The sequence below is a fragment of the Capricornis sumatraensis genome, chromosome 22 (assembly GCF_032405125.1).
Source record: "Capricornis sumatraensis isolate serow.1 chromosome 22, serow.2, whole genome shotgun sequence".
Classification (NCBI taxonomy): Eukaryota; Metazoa; Chordata; class Mammalia; order Artiodactyla; family Bovidae; genus Capricornis; species Capricornis sumatraensis.
Window position 1 is genome coordinate 26,796,242 of NC_091090.1, and position 9,489 is coordinate 26,805,730.

A 9,489-nucleotide genomic window follows, 5' to 3' on the forward strand; every position below is an offset into this window, starting at 1 on the left:
ATGTTGTTTTATTCAGAATACCCTCCCTATCTATCATTCCCATATCCAAATTCTGTTTATAGCAGTTAGTTATAAATTGTAGTTATAATTTATGTTATGTAGTTATAATTACATAAAAATATATAGTTATAATAGATAATTATAATTATAATTAGCAAAATTTTTATAAACTTCTTAACAACACCCTGTCTTCTTTTCTGGAATGCTGACCTATCTCTATGGTACAGTTTTGTTACATGGTAAATCCAGTTGTTTGCTTTTCCATTAAAGAAGCCAAGGGCTTCTTTGCATCTTTTCTTTTACGGTCCCATGTTGTCATGGGATAGGCAGGTTGCATAAACTCAGCCAGGTGGATATTTCTTTTTTTTTTGCCACGAGGTGTGTTTTATTTTCATTAATCATACAAATAATTTTCTATAATATCCCAGGGCAAACAGGAGAAATTTGGCAGTCCGATTGGAAGGTCCCCTTCAGAGACCCGCGGGCCGGTGGCGACGGCACGGAGTGCCCGGGTTCACAGTGCAGCTTGTCGCTCGTGTGCGTCTTGCAGGTGGCTCTTCCTCCACATCACGGCTAGGGTCTCCAAGATGATGCGGTGGAGAATCCTCCAGGTTAGCGGAAAATCTCACTTTGCTTGCTTCCCTGCTCAGTGGTCTCTTTGGTCGGCAGGGTGTTCTTCTCCTGCGTCTCAGTCTTCTTCAGCTTGGCCTTATCGAAGCTGTTGATTTCCCCCATGTCGGGCTTGTCTGCCATTTTCTTAAAACAATCCGAGAAGTTCCGCTTCCAGACCGCGGTCCCGGGGTACCCGCTAGCGTTGCTGCAGCAAAAGACCCAGGTGGATATTTCTGAGTGGGAACTTGACTCCTCAGAAAGTGCCGTAAGGGCAAGTGTGAGAGCTGGAGTTCATACAGGCCAGCAAAGAAATCTGTTCCTGTTGTACCAACTCCCTATTCCCCCGGCAACAGTTTTGATCTCTACCCATTTTAAAGTCTAGTATTCTCACTTTCCCAACAAATGTGTCAGCTCCTAATATCTTTAGGACAAAGTCTATTTTCCTTAGAGTTTGTTGTTTAGTCACTAAGTCATGTCTGACTGTTTGTGACCCCTTGGACTGTGGCACATCAGGCTTCCCAGTCCTTCAGTATCTCCACGAATTTGCTCAAACTCATGTTCATAGTGTCAACGATGCCATCTGACCATCTCATCCTCTGTTGCCCCCTTCTCTCCCGGCCCTCAATCTTTCCCAGCACCAGGGGCTTTTCGAATGAGTTGGCCCTTTGCATCTGGTGGCTCTTCAGAAGGGAAGTAAATGGGTTCACTTTGTCAGCACCCCTTATCAGGATTATATGCACTTTAAGATACTAAACACAGCAGACACACTCTCCTGAAGGCAAGCAGCCTATTTCTTTGTTTTACATTCTTTTTAGACATTCTCTCACTGAGGTTTAATTTATTTGACATTTCCTCTTAATATTCGATGCTGTGAAAGTGCTGCACTCAATATGCCAGCAAATTTGGAAAACTCAGCAGTGGCCACAGGACTGGAAAAGGTCCGTTTTTCATTCCAATCCCAAAGAAAGGCAATGCCAAAGAATGCTCAAACCACACAATTGCACTCATCTCACATGCTAGTAAAGTAATGCTCAAAATTCTCCACACCAGGCTTCAGCAATACGTGAACCGTGAACTTCCTGATGTTCAAGTTGGTTTTCAAAAAAGCAGAGGTACCGGAGATCAAATTGCCAACATCCGCTGGGTCATGGAAAAAGCAAGAGAGTTCCAGAAAAACATCTATTTCTGCTTTATTGACTATGCCAAAGCCTTTGAGTGTGTGGATCACAATAAACTGTGGAAAATTCTGAAGGAGATGGGAATACCAGACCACCTAACCTGCCTCTTGAGAAATCTGTATGCAGGCCAGGAAGCAACAGTTAGAACTGGACATGGAACAACAGACTGGTTTCAAATAGGAAAAGGAGTATGTCAAGGCTGTATATTATAACCCTGCTTATTTAAGTTATATGCATAGTACATCATGAGAAACGCTGGACTGGAAGAAACACAAGCTGGAATCAAGATTGCCGGGAAAAATATCAGTAACCTCAGATATGCAGATGACACCACCCTTATGGCAGAAAGTGGAGAGGAACTAAAAAAGCCTCTTGATGAAAGTAAAAGAGGAGAGTGAAAAGGTTGGCTTAAAGCTCAACATTCAGAAAGCGAAGATCATGGCAGCTAGTCCCATCACTCCCTGGGAAATAGATGGAGAAACAGTGGAAACAGTGTCAGACTTTATTTGGGGGGGCTCCCAAATCACTGCAGATGGTGATTGCAGCCATGAAATTAAAAGACGCTTACTCCTTGGAAGAAAAGTTATGACCAACCTAGATAGCATATTCAAAAGCAGAGATGTTACTTCGCCGACTAAGGTCCGTCTAATCAAGGCTATGGTTTTTCCAGTGGTCATGTATGGATGTGAGAATTGGACTGTGAAGAAAGCTGAGCGCCGAAGAATTGATGCTTTTGAACTGTGGTGTTGGAGAAGACTCTTGAGAGTCCCTTGGACTGCAAGGAGATCCAACCAGTCCATTGCTGAAGGAGATCAACCCTGGAATTTCTTTGGAAGGAATGATGCTAAAGTTGAAACTCCAGTACTTTGGCCACCTCATGCGAAGAAGAGTTGACTCATTGGAGAAGACTCTGATGCTGGGAGGGATTGGGGGCAGGAGGAGAAGGGGACGACCGAGGATGAGATGGCTGGATGGCATCATGGACTCGATGGACGCGAGTCTGAGTGAGCACCAGGAGTTGGTGATGGACAGGGAGGCCTGGCGTGCTGCGATTCATGGGGTCGCAAAGAGTTGCACACGACTGAGTGACTGAACTGAACTGAATGCGTTAATATACAACTTCTTGACATCTAGAAATTCAGGTATTATGTGGTGGGTGAGTCAGCTTCACTCCTCAGCAAATAGATTTTCCCTGTTCCCCATCCCCAGTGTAATCCCTCATCCAATCCCCATTGACAAGAAAATTTAAAATCTATAAATCTTGTGATTTACATTATACTTCCCTCAGAATACAGACACCTTCTTCGAATTCTCCCAATACTCCTGCAAGGAAGGAAAACACAGTGTTCTTATTGCCACTTGAAAGCAGAAAATTAATAAAAGTCCTAGAGTTTATCTCTGGTCTAGAGTATTATCTTTGGTAAGGTTTCTTATAATGTTGTTCATGGACCACTAGCATGAGGCTTGCTGAGCGTCTTGGTAAGAGTACACATTCTAAGTCCTTCCCCAAACAGAATCCTTGAGAGTAGGGAAGGCATTAACCTGCAGTTGATTTTAATGTACATTAAAGTTAACTTAATAAATATCTCCTATTTTTGGACAGAGGATTCGATGTATGTAACTCATGTAAAGTATAGAAACTCCAAGAGGGCAAGCAATTGTTTCCTCCATGTCCCCATCACCTAGAACAGTGGCTGACATGTAGTATAAGCTCAGTGACTGCTGATTAAGCAAATGAATGGAAAAGAACATGAAGTCACAGGTTTAAAACAGGAAAGTAATTTATTAATAAAATGGGATCAAGCCTTTAAACTTGTGAGAATCCTGACTCTACTGTTTATTGGTGCTTGATTTTTAACCTCTTTATTCTTCAAAGTTCTCAAGGAAACTATGGGAATAGTGCGACTTCCTTAGTTTGTTGTGAAGAATAAATGAGTTTAAATATATAGAGTGTCTAAAACACTCAAAAACTTCAGTTAATTGTAATTTAGCAGTAACTGGCCCCAGGTCAGGCATCAAATCAGCCAGGTATGACCCAGGTTTTCTTATTCCTTATACATTTTTTTTTAATGACTTGGCAGATCTCAGAAGGTCCTCTCTTTCCAAAATATCTCTTTCACCATACTACTTGGTCCTTCAAATACAGATAGGAATTTCCACCATTGCAGTCATTTTTCTAAAGCAGACAGGAAAACAGTTAACACTTTCTAATAAAGGACCTGGAAACAAAGTTCAAACTGGAAATCAGAAACTAAGTTGTTGTTGTTTTTTTTTTTTTCTGTTAGCTGCTGCTGGTGGTGCTGCTGCTGCTAAGTCGCTTCAGTCCTATCTGACTCTGTGTGACCCCATAGCCGGCAGCCCATTAGGCTCCCCCGTCCCTGGGATTCTCCAGGCAAGAACACTGGAGTGAGTTGCCATTTCCTTTTCCAATGCATGAAAGCTAGCTTTCCCCATTAGCAAAGTTAACCGTGTCAGAGGACCTTGTGGTTGTTCAGTGGCTAAGTCATGTCAGACTCTTTGCGACCCCATGGACTTCACCAAGCCAGGTTCCCCTGTCCCTCACTAACTCTCAGAGTTTGCTCTGATTCATGTCCATTGAATCAGTGAGGCTATCTAACCATCTCATTCTCTGCCGCCCCTCCTCTTGCCTTCAATCATTCCCAGCATCAGGGTATTTTCCAGTTGAGTCCACTCTTTACATCAGGTGGCAAGTATTGGCGATTCAGCATCCTTCTAATGAATATTCAGGCTTGATTTCCTTTAGGATTGTCTGGTTTGATCTCTTTGCTGTCCAAGGGACTGCCAAGAGTCTTCTCCAGCGTCACGATTCAGAGGGCCTGTTACGAATTAGATTCTGAAAGTCTACCCAGAGATTCATATACATGTATTTTAATTTGGGAGGTTAAAGAGAAGTGTGTGTGTGTCGCGGGGCGGGTGGAGGGGTGCGGAGGAGGTAGGGGAGTAGTGAAATGTGAAACTTTAAAAATGAACACAAAATTTTAAATCCTGAAGTTCTTTTAGCGGTTTGGTTTTATTTCTTTCCATTTGATCAAAGGCACTAATGCCCTTTCCTGGAACAAGCAAGATCATAACCAAAATGAAGATTCCCGCATTCCAATGGAAGAACAACAAATATGGCCAAAAGCCATTCCTCAAAGGGGTCCACATTTCTGGCTACGTTCGATAAGCTTGGCAACCTGGTGGGGTGGGTTCGGAGTCACGGAAACTTTTATCAGAAAAACTTGATAATTAGTTTTTTTTTTTTTTTTTTTTTACTTCCTTGTTCCTTCACTCCAAGGAGAGTCCTTGGAAAGAAGGCATACTTTGTGCTTGGCATTTCGATGAGGAAGTGTGTGTGTGTGTGTGCAATACAAGTGTGTACCGTATCTGGAGACAAATGGAGATGGCCTGGAAGTATAGAGCGGAGAAAAAAGAGCGGAGAGACTCGGAAATGAGACCACAGCTGCAGGGTTGGATGACAGGTAAGAAGACGAAATGCGATCCGAGGCGGGGGAGGGGAGGCTGTGTTGGGTGTGGAAGGGGCGGGATGGCGCGGGGGTGGTGTTTGGGAGGGGAGGCTTTTCGCCTTTAAAGGTCCGGAACACCGGAGAGCGTGGGCGCAATACCATAGCGGGCGTGGCCAGTCCGAGACCGGGAGGCGGGGCGCGCGAGGCCACGCCCACGGCCGTCTGTCCCGCGCTTTCCAGAGCTCTGCTTGGTATTAGCTGCAAAATTCCGTGGAAGAACCACCGAATGAATGGCCCTCATACTGGGATGGGGGCCCCGGGTCCCCGCGGGGCTCCAGATCTCGCGGACTCGCCCCGCAGCGAGCAACGCTCCCGGCTGTTTGCGCTCGAGGAGGGGCGCGGGGCTCCCTCGGCCCCAGGTGCCCCGAACCCCTCGGCGGCGAAATGGAGCCGCAGGCAGGGCGGCACCCACGAGGACCGCGGGGCGGGGGAGAACGCGGACTGTGATTCCTGGGTCCGAGATAAAGTGCTCTTTCTTTTGCACCCGGAGAGGTGGTTGGGGACTCAGGGGGACGCCGAGCGGGAAGAGGTGGCCGATGAGGAGGACCTTTTCAAAGCTCAAGGACAAGACCGGGAACCCAACTGCTCTTCTCTCTTTCCACGGAAAATTCGAATTTCTGGCAGCCGTGTAGACGCTCCCTCTCGAGCTCCCAAACCCCTGCTCGTGCGGGTCTTGGATTATGAGGTGACACAAGAAGTCCTGGAGGTCGCATGGGCGAAGGGCAGCATGACCACGCTGACAGAGGAGCGCTCCATGACCGCGGTCACTTTCCGCGCCAACAGGGAGTGAGACGCGTTGCGGAGCGCCAGAATCCCTGGAGAATCCCGCGCTTTCGGCACAAAGAGAAACACCCGTGTCCACGCAGAGAGGATCGTTTCACGGACCTGATAACCGGACAAGATTTAGTGGGCTAGAGGAGCCCGGGGAATGTTCGGGGACAATGAAGCAGCGCTTATCAAGAAAATGCGCTTCCGGAAACTCCAACCTGTGATTAACAAAACTACAAGAACCTTTTAAGAGTCTGGCCGTGCTCTCCAGGAGGGAACAGGGCACCCAATGAAGACTGAACTGTAAGCAACAAATACCTCCTTAAATACTGTGGGTTAAATACTGTGACGGTCTGCGGACCTTAGAAAAGGGAAATAAATATATTTTCAAATTTGTAGAACGCGGGAATTCTGAAATAAGAAAATCTATTGTTAATTTTTATTTTGCAGTTCCTCTCAGTTGGTCACTTTTCTGCCTCCGCCCCCTTTCTCTGCGAGACCTGCAAGCTGAAGGGAAGTTGGCTCTCTGCCAAGGGGGTGGAGGTAGGAATACCTGGGGAGAGAGGCTTGTTTTAAAACTGAAATAGAAAGTTAAAAGAAATGGGAAAATAAAATGTAAAACAAAGCAGTCAGTAAACAAAATCTCTTTTTGTTACTCTTCTGATGTGCACATCTTTCTTCTTGTTTTCTTTTTTTCACATTTAACTGTTAGGGCTTCTTTTATGCAGGAGACCAGAGGTCGATCCCTGGGTCGGACGATCCCTTGGAGAAGGAAATGGCAACCCACTCTAGTATTCTTGCCTGGAGAATCCCAGGACAGAGGAGCCTGGCGGGCTACAGTCCATGGGGTCGCAAACAGTCAAACACGACTGAGCGACAAACACAAGTGTTGAGAAGAAAAGAGGCGCTAGGAGAAGAAGGGGGGGAAACGGAAGGCAGAACTTTGAAAATGAAATGCCGTTTAAAAGGACTTAACCCCAAGTATCTAATTTAGTTCAGTAAAAATGCCATTAATATGAAAATTTTAGTTATTTTAATGTTCGAAATACTGCAGATAAAGGTAGATAGAAATGTATAATTTGCCATAAAATGACTATGTCTTATTCAGAGTTTCTTATTAAGATTTGTAGTGAAGACCAAATCAAAAATACATCTCTCTTGATGGTGTTGGGGAAAACAATTTCTTTTGATGCTATTGAAACAAGTCATTACTATTTTTTTTTAAAATTTTTTGTTAAACACCATCTTTACTAACTCTAGTAGTGGGGCCTGGTTTGAAGGTGTGTGAGAGCAAAGCACTCCCTCTAGAGATGATCTGATGAACTGAAGGAGTATCCGGTTACTGCAGGAATTAATGAAACAAGTGAGGACTCTGACTCTTAAGGAGTAAGCTGTTGAACATGGCCCCCTCCCAGACTCCTCCTTTTCCCCTTATTTTCAGTTTAGAGCTTGGCAGACCCTCAGATGTGGTCTGATCCACCTCTTGCCAGACAAGACAGGTAAGATACATCCCTGTTTCACAGATGAGTCAACCTAGACCTGGAGGTCAAGTGGTCACACAGCTAGTTACTGCATATGCTTACTAAGTAGATAATATGATCTGGTCATCTCTCTTGTAAAAGTTTGGGGATGGCCTTTAGGACTTAGTTCTAGGGAGTCAGAGATAAGTGAGGGCAGCCTGGGTTTTCTGACTCATGTTTATGAGAAATCTAACGCTAAGATTTCTAAGTGTTAGATTAGAAAAACATTTAAATCACCTCGGTGTTCCTGAGTCTGGCCAGGCCTGCAGCCTGGAGACTCACCACTAGCAGTTCTCAGGCCAGTGTGACCCTCACTTGAGTGGAACTAAGTATCTTGAGAGTTCATCTGTGCTCAAAATTGCTTGGTAGGTCAAAAAGATAATATAGACTCCATGAAATGAATTATCTTTTTACATAACAACCCTGCCTGGCTCCAATGTGAGGTTTAACTTAGCAGACAAATTTCAGATCCTACTTAATAAGTTGTTGAGAGTCAGCATGTACCCTACATGGTTGAGCTTTGAATATAGACAAGAAAAGTTGCTTTTCTTTTTTTTTTTTTTTTGTCATGATCTTATTTCTCCAATCTGGAATCACACCTGCACCCTCAGCAGTGAAAACGCTGAGTCCTAACCACTGGATCTCCAGGGAATTCTCGAAAAGCCTCTTTAAAGTTGACCCAAAACAGTAGTGTTTTTCCCTTGCCTTCTCTATGGAGCAAACTCAGGAGCTGGACTACTTGGGTTCGAAACCACTCCACCTCTAAGTAACTGTGTGCACTGGGGGAAGTGCTTCACATCTCTGTGCCTCTGGGTCCTTAACTGTTAAATAAGAATAATAAATAGTATCAACCTTACAGAGTTTTTTCCTAGGATTAAGTTAGATGAAAAATATTTTGAACAGTGCTTGACATATAGTAAATGCTCAAGGTTAACGATTAGTATTGTTTTTATCGTTTAGTTCACTTTAGGCTTTTATTTAATAAAAAGCGTCAGAAGGCACACAACACAAAAAAACTTATAGATCCTAAATGAGTGGTTTTTATGGACTTTTTCTACATTCTTGGACGAAGAGGTTTATTTCTAGCTTTTCCCAATGTTTAATAGATCAGTAAATACATTCCTTAAATTCCTTAGTAATAGCCCCCCTTCTCCCCAGCTTGTGATAAGATTGATCCTAAGTCTAAGAGGCCTAAGTTGTGCTGCGCTTCACAGCCTTTGAAGAAGATTCACAGACTGCTTGATTCTCTGGCAGCTACGAGCTTGCAGTACTTTCTTTAGGACCTGTCAGGTTAGTCTATCTGCCCTCTGGGGTTTGAAATCTGGCAGCCTTGTCATCTCAGAAAAGCAGAATAAGAGAATTTTCATTTCATCTCCTGTCTTTCAAAAATGTATGTATTCTAGTCAGCCAAATTCCTTTAATCCAAATGTTTGGGTTAATTTTCTTTCCTTTAAGTCAAAATTATTTTTAAAGCACTTATCAACCTCCCTGCCAACTGCCTACAATATGCTTATAGATTTTCTTTTAAAAGCTGTCTCCCTGATGTAGAAAGTCATAAGTTGAAGTCCTGTTGGGTTTGCTTCACAGGTGTTCCTGATCCCTGAGCAGAACCCTGTCATGAACAGAAGCTGAGGAATCTTCCAGTTAACAGTGTCCTGGGAGTGAACCAAACGGAAGCTTGGGCATCCTCAATGCCAACTTGACTTAAAGCCAAGTCTCTGAGAATGACTGGGTCTTGGATCTTTGGTCTTACTTCCACCTCACCAAAAATGGATCATCTATAGCTGTCTTATGTGGATGAATCACAGCAACGACTTTGGAAGCCAGCTGACCACTCAAGTGGCCAAAGACATATGACAGCCACATAACCACCAGGGATCAAGC

The 9,489-nt window shown here is 44.1% G+C and overlaps 2 protein-coding genes across 2 annotated transcripts; one reads left to right on the plus strand and one right to left on the minus strand.

Annotated features, from left to right (window-relative positions):
- Positions 1-392: 392 nt before the first annotated feature.
- On the minus strand, positions 393-802 carry LOC138069487 (thymosin beta-10-like). Its single transcript, XM_068960805.1, has one exon. It carries the CDS (start codon positions 751-753, stop codon positions 613-615), a length of 141 nt encoding a protein of 46 aa, XP_068816906.1. The 5' UTR covers positions 754-802; the 3' UTR covers positions 393-612.
- A 4,741-nt stretch (positions 803-5,543) lies between these two features.
- Positions 5,544-6,247, plus strand: C22H6orf141 (chromosome 22 C6orf141 homolog). The gene has a single exon (XM_068961165.1). The coding sequence runs from the start codon at positions 5,544-5,546 to the stop codon at positions 6,105-6,107; it is 564 nt and encodes a 187-aa protein (XP_068817266.1). The 3' UTR covers positions 6,108-6,247.
- The last annotated feature ends 3,242 nt before the right edge of the window (positions 6,248-9,489 follow it).

Bases quoted from the DNA above. Each gene is read 5' to 3' on its own strand.
- LOC138069487 (XM_068960805.1), bottom strand. From the start codon at position 753: ATGGCAGACAAGCCCGACATGGGGGAAATCAACAGCTTCGATAAGGCC.
- C22H6orf141 (XM_068961165.1), top strand. From the start codon at position 5,544: ATGAATGGCCCTCATACTGGGATGGGGGCCCCGGGTCCCCGCGGGGCT.